The sequence below is a fragment of the Penicillium oxalicum genome, chromosome III (genome assembly GCF_001723175.1).
Source record: "Penicillium oxalicum strain HP7-1 chromosome III, whole genome shotgun sequence".
Taxonomy (NCBI): Eukaryota; Fungi; Ascomycota; class Eurotiomycetes; order Eurotiales; family Aspergillaceae; genus Penicillium; species Penicillium oxalicum.
Window position 1 is genome coordinate 151,866 of NC_064652.1, and position 16,307 is coordinate 168,172.

A 16,307-nucleotide genomic window follows, 5' to 3' on the forward strand; every position below is an offset into this window, starting at 1 on the left:
TGTAGATACTGAGCCCGGTCATAATTTGAACTTGAATGCAAAAGGTGATGGTCATGCAGAAGTTCCGCAGTTACCGGGGGGGGGGGGGGGGGAAGATGGCCTCTCCAAGGGAAAAGAAGCGGGCGTTGGTCAAGGCTGAGTGATCCAGAGCAGCTGACAACCTAGCATCAACCCTTCGCTAGCCCACTGCCGATCAAAATGCAGCCCACACTGTCGTATCTGTATATTCCACGGCTGATCCGATCTAAGGAAATCTGTGCCGTGGATGAGCTTTCTAGGGCTTCATGCTTATCGGTCCCTGTGCAGACTTCGGGAGGGAAGGTGTAGCCGCCTACTGGGTGTTTTAGGTTGAGGGCGACCGTTGTATAGAATCGTCACGGGCTTGATGCTGGATTTTAGGGAAGCATGAAATTGAAGGGTGCAGATACCGAAGCGTCGGAATGGTGGATTGCATGCATACACAGCCATTTTCATCAACGATAGAAGTCTTGAAGAGATGTCGACGTGGAAAGGGCAATACGAGGTATTCAGGTTTCAACGAGCGTCGTTTTCGTCTGGCTAGTGGAGAATTTCTGTTGGAAAACTACGCTGCTGTGACCGTCGTTGCCTGGGAAGATACCAGGTAGGCTTCACGGCACCTCCTGTAGGCTATGCGGTTTTGATAAGCCTCACTCATGGGCTTTTCCTTCAGATGACCACATTGGTATAGCCATCGGATGCCTGTGTCTCTCGAGGACCGAATCTCTCTCCACTCGAGGATGACCGGGGGCAAGAAGTCAGGCTAGCAGCCTCAGGCCAGCATCCCGTGATAAGGAGGTGGAGCAGGTGACAGCCCTGTCGAAATGGGTACATCACTGCCTTCGTGTGGTAGTTTCTAGCTCTCACTGTGCCCAGCTGTTTGGGATCAGATCGATCATGCTGAAACACTCAGACCCGGCCGACTCTGAGTGTGGGTTACTCTTTTCCTTCTTTGAACATTTCACTCATCTCACGGCCAAAAACCGCCTCACAGGCGTCGCCAAGCCCGAGTTTGGGGGGTGCGATACGATGCTCGATGGTGGTGGTGGCGGATCCCACCACGAAGATCAGACCAATCCTAGTCCGAGTCACCTAGACCCAATCGGCCCCAAACGGCCTCAACGGGTGGCATTGTGTCGATGATGAATGTCGCAAATCACCGTTCCAATGATGGCGGGGATGGAAAAGACGACAGATTCAACACCATGTCCGTCCGACCGGAGGAACGCAAAGTCACCCAACACTCCCACCTTCCACGCCGATTCATGATGGTATTCTGAAATTCTCCGTCCAGCTTCATGGTGCCGTTCGGGTGAAGACCAAACTGGCCGTGGTTCATTCCGGGTCATTGGAATGTCTGGTCCTTGGGCAGGCTCCGAGTTTCCTCTACACCATCCGCATGGTACGTGTGTTTTGGTCTGCTCCCCGAGAACTTGCGACGGATATCTTCTTCAAACGCGTCATTCGGCCCCAATCGAGAGCGGTCCTCTTCTCCGACATTTCATTTCCTCGCGGGTCCCACGGTGACTCCATATCCGCCCGGTCCTGAACAGTCTTGTGCACATTCCGACTCATCAGTAGCCACCAACACCAGCTCCTCAGTACCCAAAATATTCTGAGACTCAAGAGTAATTTCTCAATTCCCCTCCCCATGGGAACCCGAAGCGACCAATTTCCCTAGCAGCCTGGTCCCAGGATGACCACCCGCGGGTACCATCCCAAGAGACGCTGCGCTCTCTAACCTTTTCTCTGCTCCTGAGAGTCCCGATTCCTTTCCAGCCCATGCGTAGTTATGCACAGTCAACATGGCTCATACCGGGATGTTGATCCTCCCCGCGTAGATCAAATTGGATGACTGGACTAATGCCTCGCTACCTACTTCTCTCATTAAGCCCACTCGTCGACCTGGTCGGCAAAAGCACAGTGCCCAGGGTGTTTGCCCCCCCTCCGAAGACTCGAAACGTTTCTCGCGTTTCCCCGAGTCTCTTTGCCCACTGCTGATTGACGATCGAGTCCGATTCTCCTCTGGACTTTTCTCTCTCCCTTAGACTTTTTTTTTCGGTGGTTTCTCTGAACGAAGTTTGCATGGTCCTCTTTCTCCTCCCCAATCAGCATCATCACCTTGTCCACCACTTGGCGCGATTCAGCGCCCTCCTTCTCTCGGCTCCTCCCCTGGCCCTCATTGAATTCCTCTGCTCCTTTTCTCACCACTGTGGTCGTGAGCACTGGCCGATCTTCTTCTGCTCCCTTGTAATTACCTGGCCCGGCTCATTGGGGGACGTGTTCATTTCCCCATCTCACCTCTTTCCTCGTGAGCTGAGTTTCTCGCCCCGGCAGAGAGCCCTGTGCCTCGCCTAGATCCACCATCGCCGACCGCCTCGTCATTGTCACGTCTCGTTTGCTCCCCTCTCGCCCATCAGCCCCTTCTCCTCCCAAGTGGAAAACCTTTCTCTTCAATCGAACAGTCTCGGTAGCCTCTTTGGTCTCGCCTGAGATCCATTTGGTTTGACCTCACCCTCACCCTGACCACCTTCCCCCCTTGGCGCGTTGCCTGGACTCGAAGCCGACCCGGATTCGCCAACCGCCTCTTGGGTGTATCTTCCCACCAGCCATCGTCGGCCTGGGGACCAAAAGACCAAACCCTTCTCATCTCTCCCACGCCCAGCGCTGTTCGTGTGACGGCCAGAATTGCCCCGTCCACCATGTCCACCCCGTCCACGGCGACTGCAACTCATCCCACAACCCAGCACTACGGATATCCCCATTCTTCCTACCAACCCACCGCGTCGTATCCTAACCCGACCAGCGCGGCAGGGGCTCGCCTCGCAAATCCGTACCTCACGTATTCCATTCCCTCGCCCACCACCAACCCCCATTCCTCCAACTCCTCCACCGCGGTGCCCTACGGCCAATCTACGAGAGCCGCCCCGGCCACCTCTTCGCAGCCTTCGACACAAGCGGCCATGGCATCAACACAGAGCGCCCACGGCGCCACTGCGTCCCAGGGTGGTCGGAGAAAGAAACCCGATTGGGGTGAGTTCTACAAGAATGGAATTCCCAAGGAGGTCATCGTGATCGATGACAGCCCGGCCCCAGAATCTTCCAAGACCGCAACGGCCACGGGGCCAGCGGCAGCGGCAGCACCCTCATCCACTGCTCCTGCACACGGCGTCCCGGCTCCTGGCCAGCCGCCAGTTGCCCAACCTGCCGGCAAAAGGCGTCGTACGGGGATCGAGACGGCATATGATTTGGGATACTATGATCGCCCTTCCTTCTCAATAAACCCCCAACAATACGGAGAAGAATCCCCCGCACATTCTTTGTCTACCGATCGGACAACGTCACTTCACACAACGGCCCCGACTTCGCTCGGATCACAAGGGAGTACCGGTGCCAGCAATGGGGTGTACTACGACGAGGCCTCGGTGGGCCAAAAGCGCAAGCGGACCACGCGCAAGTCCACTCGCGACGAACAAAAACGCCGCGAACTCGAGACTGCGCCGGAAACCCTCCCTACTTATATCCCTCCCTCCAAACCGATCATCAAGGCCAAGGATGTGCCTGTTCCCGTGGTTCGAGACGTAAGTTAAGCACCAGAGAGAGAGAGAGAGAGAGAGAGAGAGAGAGAGAGAAAGAAAGGAAGTTTTGCTCGTCCTGGGTTCGCTAACGCAATGAGTTCACATCTTTAGTACGCGAGTGGTCGTCACGAAAAATTCGACGATGACGACGGTCATTACATTGTGACTCCCGACACGCCATTGACAGAGCGATGTGAGTAGAATGGGAGACTGTGACCAGGGACGTGAACAAAGCTAATCCTCCTCGTCTTGCCAGATTCGATCATCAAACTCCTCGGTCAGGGTACCTTTGGCAAGGTTGTTGAGGCTTACGACAAGCAGCGCAAGTCTCGATGTGCAGTGAAGATCATTCGATCCATTCAAAAATATCGAGACGCTTCGCGCATTGAGCTGCGTGTCTTGTCCACGCTGGCCTCCAACGATCGCGTCAACCGCAACAAGTGTATACACCTGCGAGATTGTTTTGACTTTCGAAATCATATTTGCATCGTGACCGATTTGTTGGGCCAAAGTGTCTTTGACTTCCTGAAAGGTAATGGCTTTGTGCCATTTCCGAGCAGTCAAATCCAGAGCTTTGCCCGTCAATTGTTCACCAGTGTGGCTTGTAAGTTGATCTTCGCTGGTCTCGTTTGCTGGCGATGATGATTTCCCTCCTCCCTCTATCTTCGTGTCGGGAATGTCTCACTGATCACTTGGCCAGTCCTGCACGACCTCAACCTCATTCACACCGATTTGAAGCCCGAGAACATCCTTCTTGTCAGCAGCGCCTACCAAACATTCACCTACAACCGCACCATTCCATCTTCCTCCCACGCCAACCCTCGCAATGCCCGCCAGCGTCGTGTTCTGCTGGACAGTGAAATTCGTCTGATTGACTTTGGGTCCGCCACGTTCGATGACGAGTATCATTCTTCGGTCGTGTCAACCCGCCACTATCGGGCGCCCGAAATCATCCTGAATCTGGGGTGGAGCTTCCCTTGTGACATCTGGAGTATCGGCTGTATCCTGGTCGAATTCTTCACTGGAGATGCCCTCTTCCAGACCCACGACAACCTTGAGCATCTCGCCATGATGGAAGCCGTGATTGGCGCTCGGATTGATTCTCGGATGGTTCGCCAAGTGGTGCAAGGTCGTGCTGGTAACCACAATGCCGCTACCAAGTACGATATTCTCCGCCATCCTTCTCGCAACTCACACCACAAATGCTGACTTCTTCTTCTCCTTCCCAGGTATTTCAACCGAAACAAGTTGGACTATCCAAACAGCGAGACCACCCGGGCGTCGCGCAAATACGTTCGTCTGATGAAGGCGCTTACTGTAAGCTTGATCACAATGACTCAATACCCGCATGGATCTCTCGTCGTATATGCTAATGCGTTTATGCCTCTTTGTAGGAGTTCATCCCGACCAACACCCAATTCAATCGTCTCTTCCTGGACCTCCTCCAGAAGATCTTTGTCTACGACCCCAAGCAACGGATCACGGCCAAGCAGGCCTTGAAGCATCCTTGGTTCAAGGAATCTCTTATCGACGATGGGACTGAAGCCTACCGAATCGGCATGGGTCTCCAGCGTCAAGCGGCACCCCGCTAAGGGCACCGTTGACCATCTTTTCACTCCGGCGTCACAGGATCCGCAGGTCGACGGGTTTGTCTTGTTTTCTTTTCTTTTGCAATCTTCCAGGGATAAATTCGCTATCGACAATACGGATGGGACGGTTTGGTGTTTTATCTTTTTCAATTGGGGACTCACATTGATTGGGAAAATGATGATTACGATATCTTTGGTTCTTCTCTTTTTTGTTTCGTCTTGTATGGAGGCGGTTTTTGTTCTTCGGCATATCTCTCTTTCGACTTTCTCGTGATTTTCTCCATCTGGCCATCTTGATATGAGTCGCCGTTCACGTTTCCCGGGTCCGTTTTCGGCATGTCTCTTTCCCATGGCTGAGGACTGATGGTTCAGCTGTGAGCCTCTCGTCCATACTTATACTCGCCCACCTAATGGCAGTCTCGCCCCTTTGTTCAGTCGAGGCCATGTCGGCTATCTTTTATGGTTTATTATTATAGTCCTCTGTTTTTTTTGGGTCTTCTTTTTATCTGAGGGTCTTTTCGGCGTTCAGTAACCGGCTCTCTCTCTCTCTCTCCAAGTCTGCGTGCTGTGTTGCATCTGCCGTGCGATTCTGTGGTTTCTTGTCTTTTTCTGCCGAATCTGGCTGTGCGAAAGTGACTTATGGGTGTTGGTTGATGCTGAATTGTGAGGTTTTTTTCGATTTACCATGAAATCAGCGGTCTCTGGGCCTTTTTGCTGGAGTCATGGTGTACATAGGCATTTGGTTTTGTTGGTTTTATCCAACGCGACTCCATTCTTTTTTCCGTGGACTGTTGGTCTTGCTTCCTGCGTATGTTAGGTGGTACTAAGCCTCCACTGGCGTTTGTTTGGATCATCAACAGGTTAGAGGTGGTAAGTGAAAGGTCCGGGCAAATATTCCTGGTGGAATGAGAAATCGATATATAACAACACGTGGGATGGCACCCCTCGAATGGTCATAGAAAGATCGACTGGATTGGACTTTTTTCCAAATTTCCCCTCAAGCATCGAAGCGATCAACGCACATGAGGACTTGATAAGGACCTCATTTTCACATTTCCAAGGGATTTCCAATAATTCACCTCATCGGACGGAGGATCCATACATGTGGAGGTGGGCCACCGATAGCTGCGAAATTGGATTCAAGGCTATCAGATCCCGCGCTTTTCTTCATCTGACCATGTTCTCGTTTGCGGTCGACGAGACAAATTTTGCGCAGCTCAGAGGACCTGTTCCCGTATTTTCAATGTTGACGGCTGGGGCTTTTCCGCATGAAAGTAGACATTCCATGCGTTCTGCGAGAGTCAACAGAGCTTCATCCTGGCCATCCTGACCCATCAACTCCAGTCCAATTGGCACACCTCGAGGCGCCGACTCGCTCGGTGCACTAAATCCCGCTACAACCAAAAAGATCAGCATTTCTACATCATTCGACAATGGTCTCTCTCCCTCTCTCTCGACTTTACCTGCTCATCACTCACCGGGTAGACAAATAGCCGGCCGCCCCGTCAAAGCGGCCAAGATCCCATTTCTTCTCGGTTGGATGGTCGTACCAATCTTGACGGGTAACTGGCGTTGATGAGGATACACCACTGCATCGAGGTCGTACTGTGCAAAACACTCGCGAACCGAGCATTTCAAAGCGGCGATGTTCTCCAAGCATGTGCGAAATCCCGGGCTGGACATGCAAAATGTCTCGGGATCTATCAACGGCGCGGTGAAAACGTCGGTGACGGCGTTGTGATCGTAAAGTCCACTTTTCGCGATGGCGCTGAGCGAACGATACGGCGAGATCACCGTCGGCGATTGGAGGAAGGCATCGAGTCGTTCTTGAAACTCGAAGATTTGGGTGTCGGCTGTGGATTGGAGGGTAGCGAATCGCCAGTCGGGGTGACACGTGGGATTGAGCGAGATCAACTCAATCTCTAAACCGGCCGAGGCCGAGATGAGAGATAGTGCGTTGCGAACGACTCTTTGGACTTGCTTATTTTCCTGGACGAGCGGATCGAGTTCCAGGTGTTCGATGTGGTCGTCCAGTCCAAAGTATGCTTCCAGAATGCCGATACGCACCGGTCTCCTGGTGTGCACCTGCGTGGGGACGCAATCAATTCCAGGCTCGTGTCTATCTACAAGAGAATTCAGCGCTTTGATATTCCGGTTCAAATCCCCCGGCATCAACTCTTTCTCTTTCTCCTGGTCTTCCTCCCCTTCTTCTGCGCCAGTCTTCCCCCCACTCATCACCTCAAAAACAACCCTTACATCTCTCACGCATCTCCCCATCGGCCCAACCGCATCCTGCACCTCACACACCGGAACCACTCCGTCCGTACAGACCCTCCCCCTCGACGGTCGAAACCCCACAATCCCACACGCCGACGCCGGCGACCTCAATGAATTCACCGTATCGCTTCCACACCCAACAAGCCCTAATCCCATTGCGATCGCCACCGCCGTGCCCCCGGACGATCCACCGGGGGTGCGCGTATAGTCAAATGGATTCACCGTCTGCCCGCCTAGCGAGGAGGTGGTGGTCCCATGGAGGGCGAATTCATGCATATTTGCCTTGGCGAGAATGATTGCGCCCGCATCGCGCAGGCGTTGTACCACGGGCGCATCGATGGTTGTGTGTAGGGATTGCAGGGCGAGAACACCTGCGCTGGTGGGGGTGTCGATGGTGGTGAAGTTGTCTTTGAGGATGATGGGGATACCATGGAGGGGTGGAGGGGGAGAAGTGGAATGAGTCCGATTATGCTTGACATTTGATGGGTGCAGGTGATTTTTGAATGAGCATCCACCGGCATGTTTGCTTTCATATGTGGAATCTATCGTTGGGCATGACGACTCTTCATGTCCGAGATACTTTGTGCTTGTCTCGAGATCCTTTTGCGCTGCAACTTCCAGTGCGTTCGGGTTGACGTATATTAATGATCGGAGGGCAGGATCGTACCGAGCAATGCGATCGAGGTACGCCTGGACCAGAGCGGTACAGGTGACCTTTCCGGTGAAGAGGAGATGATGAAAGGAAGAGATGGTGAGGGATGTGGGATCGATCTCAAATGGTGGTCCGTCGTTGATGGGGCCACTGCCAACAGTCATGTTGAGCTGGGGCATAGGTACTGAGGTGTCAGGCTGACGGGAGCTTGCTGAGACTTTTCAATTTGACATGTAGAATGGGTTCCACCTGTTGGCACGGTGCCTCTTTATCATGGCACAAGAACCCAAGTATATATCCTTTCAATGGATCTTGTTGTCCACTCAGACGTCAACTCTTAAGGAGGGTACAGCTCAAATGAAAATGGACGGGAACCCGGGGATAACAGTCTCATATGCAAGTTCCTACTTTGGTACATTTGGCTATCATTTTACCTATGGAGTCATGCATGCCACTTTTGGGGTCCCTTCCACTTGATTAGATCGAGTGTTGGAGTACCCGCAGCTTAAGTGGTGACTCCAATGGATCCCCCCCTTTCTCCGTGCGGGGTACATCCACTCCTCGGCTTAGACGGGGGTATGTTTGCCCGATGCCGCAATCTTTCAAACTGTGAAAATTCGATGCACCAGTTGGAGACATGCGAAATGGAAGCGATTAGAGACGGACTTGCCAGCTTCAAATTTACCTAGGGGGAATGGGGCCCTACTCGAACAAAATTTGCATAAGTAGAGAGAGACAGAGAGAGAGGGGAAGAAAGGAACAGTCCAGCGCGGAGACGCATTCAAACAAGCCTAATTGAGATGAAAGTGAGATGAAACACGTTTTCAATCTCACCCCCAGCTTGATTGATTCCAGGTCTATATACACTGAGTTCCGGGTCCCACGTCGACTCCATTCCGCAGAACTGGATCATATACCGTGCCAAACAGATTCTATGGCCCACACATGCAATAATGCCAACGCCGGTTCAAACAGAGAGCGAAAATGTGGAAATGAACAGAAAAAAAATGTAAAAAGATTGGCCGAAGATCGGCCATCAATGACACCAGGAAAATGGAGGAAAAAAAATCCTGAATTACATGCCGCGGTTAAACTCCACCATACCCTGGTGTCCTCCCCGATCGTGGAATTCTTCCTCAAGTGAGGCCGCACTAATCGCCTGTCGCTGCGGGAACGCTGCCAGCGCCAACGGCAAGGCAAACAGCGAGGTGGTCAAGATCAAGCCCAGGTTCACGGGGAGGACCAGGCGCGGGTTCGCGCGCAACCAGGCCGTCTTCTCGAGACGGACCAGAATCAGGGGCGGCAGAACCATGATCGGAGTGGCATTCAGCACACGCGAGATGGCAGTCTCGCCGACGGCCAGCGTCGCGGCCTTTTTACTCTTGCCCAGACTCTGAACCGGCTCGGTGTCATCGCCGCCGGCGTCGCGCTTGGCACGTTCGGCATCGGAAAGAACGGGGTAGACGTCAATTCCACGACGAATTTCTTCGCCGCGCATCAGGAAGACGTTCAGTGCGGATGCGCTGGCCACGGCGGCAAAGGGGACCAGACGAGAGAGGATCAATCGGGTGTTGGGGGAAATGCCCTTGAGTCGGGGGACCAGAGCCTTCAGACCCATAGCGACCGAGCACGACGCCGTCACGGCCATGAGGTAAGATTTGGCGATCTGAGAGGTGGAGAGCGGCGTGGACTTGTTGGCATTGGCGTTGTTGATGGCGACGTTTAGCGATTGGTTGCCCACTTGCCAGAGGAGGGTACCGGCTGTCTGTCCGAGACGAAAAGCCCAACCAAGTTAGAAGATACCCATGGTGAAGACTATGCAGGGGAAGGTTGCAATGGCCAATGCTCGATATGTACTTACTCCTAGTCCGGGGGTAAGCATGCCTCCCGTCACCACCAAGTTGGTGAGGACATAGGCCGACATGCGGAAAGGAAGCATGACTGGCTCACCAGTATCTGCGGGAATTGTTGTCATGAGCAATCCTTCTTGTCCTCACTTCCACTTCCACTTCCACCTCCAAGGATTGCCATACCAGGGTGCAATGTCGAATCCACCACCTTCTTCGCCTTCCATAGCTCCGGAGTCATGGTAGGAATCTTGTTTTGCTTGTACATCGAGATGAGGCTCTTGGCCTGCTCCAAGCCCGCGCCTGAGACAAGTAAAGTCCTATCAGAACGGTCAGCGCAAGGGAACATGGACCAGGCCGACAACTCAGGGCCACTCACCGAGGATCGGAGATGTCTGCCGCATGACGGACACGCCCCCAATAGGAGGTCAGATCATATTGTGAATTGGGAACATCACGAGAGCCAGGCAATGAGGCAGACATGGTAGGCACACGTCAAAGTAACAGACGAAAGAGCGACGGCGAACAAAGAAAGGAGTGAACACGACCTGGAGGTCGGGAGTCGGTTGTCTATGCGAGGTGAGACGAGGGCGATGACTCGACGGGGGTGTTGCGGGGCCGCACTCTTTTTTTTTTTCCCTTTCCCTCTCGGGTTTAGTTGGGGGCGATAAGGAAAGGCGGTGAACAAATGAAGTTTAAGTCCTGGGCCAATCATCGGGGATACTTTGCCGCTTGCCGCTCTACCAGGAACCGGGTGGGTTGCCGGTCCAATGAGATGGATGCACCGTGAACAAAGAATATCATTGGAGTAATTGAGCAGACGTCATTGGTCCAAAATAAAGTATATTGAGAGAGCTCAGGTATGTAAATAAGAATCAAGTACAGAGGTATCATCGAGGAAAATGAGAAAGGAAAAAAAGAATCGTGCACACCAGAGAGTCGTCGCGAGGTCAATTTCAACAACGGCGGGGTTGGTCCCAATACGCGGTCAATGATGCAGAAAATAAATCGGGAAAGAAAAGGAAAAAAAGAAGAAAAAGGCCCTTGCGCCAGGTTGGGGGGAATTTATGCAAACAAAAGAAAATCAGGTCAAAAACGGGGTCATTGAAAGGGGCGTTACCACAAGCCAAGACAGCCTAGCCTATCTAGCCGGCCCGGAAATTCATCGAGTTCGAAAAGACTTGTGAGCTAGAGGAGACGGTGGGCCACCACCCGGGGCGTATCCCGACCGTATGCGGGAAGGCGTTTGGGAGCAGAACATGCATACATAAAATGACGGCAAATTGGAACGCTCAAGACCGACACATTTGGTGTGAAGCCAGTGCGTGCAGGATTCGCTGTTTTGGAAGAAGAGAGCCAAAAAAGGTTAGTTAGGGGCTCTCAATCCCTCGTCCGAGGCACCCGTGGGCCGGATTCACTCACCATTGAATCATCAGATGACCGCCATTATCCATCGAGTTGCAGACACATCGTGTGCCATTGCTCGGGTTGCTGTGGCAGTGGCGGTCAATGTGAGGGGTACCCACGTCGGGATCGGAGATAGTGTTGGGGGAGTTGTGAGAGTGGTGAGAGTGGTGAATGTCAAAGTCACTGTGCAAACGAGGCGGAGAGGAACGGAGATGGGTAAAAGTATTCGCGCGGGGGAGGCGCGCCCCAAAGCCAGCACTCATGGATGGCCGAGGCGCGCGTGCACGCTCCTTGAGGACCTGCCGAAGTGCATGCGTCGCATCGCCGTCATCCTCATCGTCCTCTGCCTCTTCCTCCTCCCCTGGAAGCGCCTGTGATGCAACACTCCCGCGTGTGTAGGAGGCGTCTGAGAAAAACAGCGAGGAGTGTCGCTTGCTCGGCGTGCGTTTGACCGCCTCAGGTGAGCCCCGGTAGGTGGACCGGCTCGAGACCGCTCGAGAGGAACCAGCCCAGGGAGAGGCCCGCCCGGACTGAGAGGAGCCCACGGTAGACGAGTAGGACCCTTTGGATGGGGGGCGAGAGCTCGAGTCACTTTGCGACATGACGGATCGACCGCCATCCAGCAGACTAAACGAAAAGGACTGAGGTCGACTGAGAACGGGATAGTCGGAGTACTCCGCCGAGTCGAGCTCACTCTCAACGAGGGATTCCTCGAGGTCCATGCCGGTCAAAGGATCCGTCAATCCTGTGGGACCCTCATCGACCAGTTGCATCTCGGCCTTGGCACGACCATCCTTACCAATCTTCAACACCACTGATTGTGACCGAGTGGGCATGCGGGCGGCCATGGAACATGAGCGGCCCAGGGGTACAGGCCTCATCGTCTTCACGGGGGAGATGCGGCCCTTGGTGGGGCTCTTCCGAATGCCACTGGTCGAGGCCATCATTCCACTCGATCGACTCGGTGGACGGTGGGTGGAGAGGGCAATGGCCGAGTGGGTGACACTCCGTGTCAATCCTGGTCGGCCACGTGGGGTATAGTCATCATCTTCATCCTCGTCGGAGAAGCTGGACCAGGAGCCAGGTCGGTGGCCGCCCGAGCTCAGCACGCGACGGAGCTCCTCTCGCTTGGATTCTTCGACTTGATGATGGTATGGCTGTCTGGCAGCCGGCCGCCGGTCAGGTGTCATGCCGGGCCCCCCGAATCGCCGCGCGGGCGAGCTGAGAAACATGGCCGGGTCCTCAGCTTTGGTGACAGGAATGCGTGGGGAGGTGGAAAAAGGGGCAGGAAAAACAGCCGCGTCTGTGGCCGGGGCGGACAAGAGGCCCATTCCACTGCTCGTAAAGTCAGGGAGATCCATATAGCCATCAATGGCAGGCAGCTGCGGAATGACTGCTTGCGTGGAGGGCCGAGCCGTTTCTCGCTCGGGGCGGTTGTTGCTCCTCGCTGGCTCGCTCGTGGGCAGCCCATGCACCGGCGGCACAGGTTCGGCATCCCAGAAGAGGCGCTGCTGCGGAAGAAACGGCGACCTGGAAGCTTCCATGGAGGCCAATTGAAAGAGATCGGGCGAAGCCTGTAGATTGCCGAACAGGCGAGGTGACATGCCCAGCAGCCGACTCGGGGTCTCCAAGTGATTGTTCATCCGCGGCGTAGTTCCCTTGCCGGCGCTTTCCGCTGGTTCAAATTCAGGGATCTTTCGTCGAGAGGCACTGCTCGGTGGAGGAGTTTGAATTGACGTGGCCGGTTTGTTCGAGTCCACCGTTCTCGGACCCTCCTCACTGGGGACAGGCTGCTTGGTCGAGCGAATCCTCCTGACGGTATCCGTGTTGGCCGAGTCCCTCCTGTCCCTCGTCTCCGGTGGAACCTCCGCCGTGGCAACATTTGGGGTAGAAATGCCGAATTTGTGCGGTGAGCGGAGGAACTCTGGGCTCGAGGCGTACGGGTCGGCGGTATCCCAGGTGACTCGGGGATCGAAGAAGCTGGACTCGAGTTTCGGGGTGGTGAAGGAGTCAAAGGCGGACGTCATTGGAGTCCTCGTCGGGGTCTGCGGTTCGCCATGGGGATAGCTGAAGCTGAAGAGGGAGGGATTCATCAGCATCATCTCTCGGGGGTTACGACCAAAAGCCATGCGGAATGCGACGAGAAACCCGCCGGTTCTGCAGATGTGGTGATTTTCTGATGAAAAGGAAAACCGAAAAAATCGAGAAGAGAAAAAGGAGAGAAGACAAGCAGCCGAATCAAAAAAGGCCAGGACTGTCTTGACCCCTTCGATAGCCGCCACAAAATTGGGCACAGGGTGGGAGAAAAGGGATCGAGGAGGGGATGCAAAGATATTGCAGTGCTGGAGATCACGGCGGAAAGAGGACTGGCGCGAGAGAGAGAGAGAGGGAGGGGGGGTTCCAGCCTACCTGTGGACAGGTTGATCCCAACTCATGGCAGTCGCACGATCCTAGCAACCATTGACGGACAGACGAACAAGAAACCTTCCCCCCAAAGATCGAACGTGGATTGGTAGAGAGGGGATCAAAGGGATAGACGGGCGGAATGTTCGACAGGGAGACTCTGACCCCGAGGACAAACGTGCGGAGGAAGCGGAGGAGAGAGAGCGCGAAGGACAGAGTCACTGCATCGAGGGACGACCACCACTTTTGCGGTTCGACAGTGACGATTCGTGAAATGGAGAAGCTATTGAGCCACTAATGACCATGGAATGATTCTCTACGACGGAGTGGGTTTTGTTTTGTTTTTGTTTCAAATTTGTAATTGAAACGAGGGTGAGAAGAAAAAAAAGAAGAGACGGTGGTGAAAGGAGGATCTCGAGGCGGCTCTCTCGACGGCGGGAGCTTGTGTGCACTGGGGAAGTTCGGTCTCGAGTCTGGACGTGGACGATGACCTCGTGGAAGGACGGCCGTCGGACGGGGTACCGGTTCCGTGCTTGACTCGTCTCGTTTGGTCTCGTCTCGTCTCGTATAAGATCAGTCGGGCCAATGGCTGAGCAGCAATGCTGGAGTGTATGATTTCTTGACAGTAGTAGTACGATAGACGGTCGCTGCCGGCGCTGACACTCGGGATGGCTAGCGGGACAACTGTTGAGTGCGGGTAAGTCGAAGAGGGAGGGGGAGAAGTGAAAGATGAGAATCTCCGACACGAGAACGCTTCAGGAAGAGATGAAAGAAGGATGGAGGGGTGTCTTTGGATCTCTCTCGGAAGGTCTGCTTTTTTTTTCCCTTCAATTTTCCTATCGTAGGTTTTTTTTTCCTTGGTGCGGGACCACCGGTTTCTGACCCTTCCTTTTTTTTTTCTTTCTTGAAAGGAATTACTCAATACTGAAATCTGTAACCCCTCTAGACGTTCGAAATTACTTGGTTGGCCTCCACCGACATCCACCGAGTTGTCCGACGATCCGCCGTGTGGCCCGGCAGCATGGCAGCAACGGTCCGCGCAGCCAGCGTGAAGTTGGCCGTCGAGGAGTGATTTGATATGGCGCTCGAGAGGTTGCACTCGAGATGAGGCATGCTCGTCGCTTTGAGCCTCAAAACGATCGGGCCTTGGAGCGCCGTAGTCAGGAGTGGATACAGAAGCTTCAGTACTGTTGGTGAAGAGCACTGCTGGGTCGGGCCCGCTGATGCGGAGAAGGTCCTGCCTAGTGCAAAGACGGGTAACCTGTCTGCTACAGCTGAGGAGGACAGGGTGATCGTTGCTTGACGCTGGTAGTAGTCAGAGTGGTCATAACCGGTCTTGGTCCGAGACGACTACTCGTAGGCTGTCGGGCACGAGTAGCTGCCAGCTACTAGCCACTGGCTATTCGGCAATAGCTTCAACAAGAGGAAACTCACCTGGTCGCAGTCGGTCCTCTGTCGCGGCGGCAGGGCACGCCCGGTGGAGCTGCCGAATGGAACGTATCGATGGTATGCTTCAGCAAGATCATGAAAGACGAGTCCCACGGCCACGATGGTGGAAGGCCCGTGGATCAGGTCGGTACTATTTGCGTAACCACAGTGATGAATCTCGTTCCGCCATCGGAATCATCTCGATCATGATGATCATCTGGGCCCTTTACCGTCAAACAGGCATCCACGTCCCCTGCCCTCTCGCATCCAGAGCATCCATTTTCCCCCTTGGAGTGAGCAGTCAGATTGGGCGGACCTGCCTTGCCATCCATGGGGTCCCTACGCCCTCCCTCAATGCCACTGGTCCACCGCGCCCGGCCCCAATGCCGGACAAAGAACCCAAAGGGCGCCTATCCAGAACCCACTTGGAGGACGAGCCCGGGACTTGGACGACGGACGCAGCGAGTGGTGCTGATTCAGTCTCTCCAGAGAGCTCCATCCGGTTTGCTTTTCGGGGGCGACCGAGCCCCGACAGGAGAGCCATCTTCAGATCTCTAACCGGATTCTGGATCCTCACCCAGGTCTTCCCCCACGCTGCCGATCTAGGCCTTGTTTGGTGCGGGCCACCATTACGCTTAGAGGAGAGCTTTTCTTCGAGGTCCCTGGATCCTGCAATGTTCCTTGATCAGTTTACATCCTCCCCTTCTTCTTCCTCCCCCGCTCAGGAGGGGAGAGCCACAGAATGGTTGATCTCGGGGGCTTGAATCCCTGACTCCAGCCAGAGATCTAATTATGTCCTCAGGAACCGAACTGGTCGCGCGAGACCGTCAGCTGGGACGGAGATTTCATTGGTCCTTTTCTCAACCTCTCCAGATCGGCCTAGATATTGCTGCTTTGATGAGAGGGTCGTTGATCTTGAGGAGCCTCCGTAGATGTTTCCCACACTCATGGTACACATGGCAGAGATGCGAGAAAATAGAAAGATCCCTGAGAACCATCGACACCACCACCACTACCGCCGTGGACTGATACACCTGGCTTCCCAACTCGTTCGCTCCACTGGCCCTGCTCATTTCCTCAACTCCAAGATTCTCAATGCCAAATCGAC

At 54.3% G+C, this 16,307-nt stretch overlaps 5 protein-coding genes across 5 annotated transcripts; 1 reads left to right on the forward strand and 4 right to left on the reverse strand.

Moving 5' to 3' along the window:
• Positions 1–2,720: 2,720 nt before the first annotated feature.
• Positions 2,721–5,188, forward strand: POX_c03536 (Dual specificity protein kinase; the record flags this gene model as incomplete). Its single annotated transcript, XM_050112431.1, has 6 exons — positions 2,721–3,599; positions 3,708–3,789; positions 3,853–4,200; positions 4,297–4,756; positions 4,826–4,913; positions 4,991–5,188. The coding sequence occupies 6 exons, from the start codon at positions 2,721–2,723 to the stop codon at positions 5,186–5,188; spliced, it is 2,055 nt and encodes a 684-aa protein (XP_049969987.1).
• Positions 5,189–6,352: 1,164 nt separating this feature from the next.
• On the reverse strand, positions 6,353–8,278 carry POX_c03537 (uncharacterized protein; the record flags this gene model as incomplete). The annotated part of the gene is made up of 2 exons (XM_050112432.1): positions 6,353–6,579; positions 6,664–8,278. The coding sequence occupies 2 exons, from the start codon at positions 8,276–8,278 to the stop codon at positions 6,353–6,355; spliced, it is 1,842 nt and encodes a 613-aa protein (XP_049969988.1).
• Positions 8,279–9,189: 911 nt separating this feature from the next.
• On the reverse strand, positions 9,190–10,444 carry POX_c03538 (Sideroflexin FSF1; the record flags this gene model as incomplete). Its single annotated transcript, XM_050112433.1, has 4 exons — positions 9,190–9,879; positions 9,976–10,070; positions 10,148–10,281; positions 10,341–10,444. 4 exons carry the CDS (start codon positions 10,442–10,444, stop codon positions 9,190–9,192), a joined length of 1,023 nt encoding a protein of 340 aa, XP_049969989.1.
• Positions 10,445–11,379: 935 nt separating this feature from the next.
• POX_c03539 (uncharacterized protein) lies at positions 11,380–13,497 on the reverse strand (the record flags this gene model as incomplete). Its single annotated transcript, XM_050112434.1, has 1 exon — positions 11,380–13,497. One exon carries the CDS (start codon positions 13,495–13,497, stop codon positions 11,380–11,382), a length of 2,118 nt encoding a protein of 705 aa, XP_049969990.1.
• A 1,216-nt stretch (positions 13,498–14,713) lies between these two features.
• POX_c03540 (uncharacterized protein) lies at positions 14,714–15,698 on the reverse strand (the record flags this gene model as incomplete). The annotated part of the gene is made up of 3 exons (XM_050112435.1): positions 14,714–15,121; positions 15,206–15,350; positions 15,625–15,698. 3 exons carry the CDS (start codon positions 15,696–15,698, stop codon positions 14,714–14,716), a joined length of 627 nt encoding a protein of 208 aa, XP_049969991.1.
• Positions 15,699–16,307: the final 609 nt, after the last annotated feature.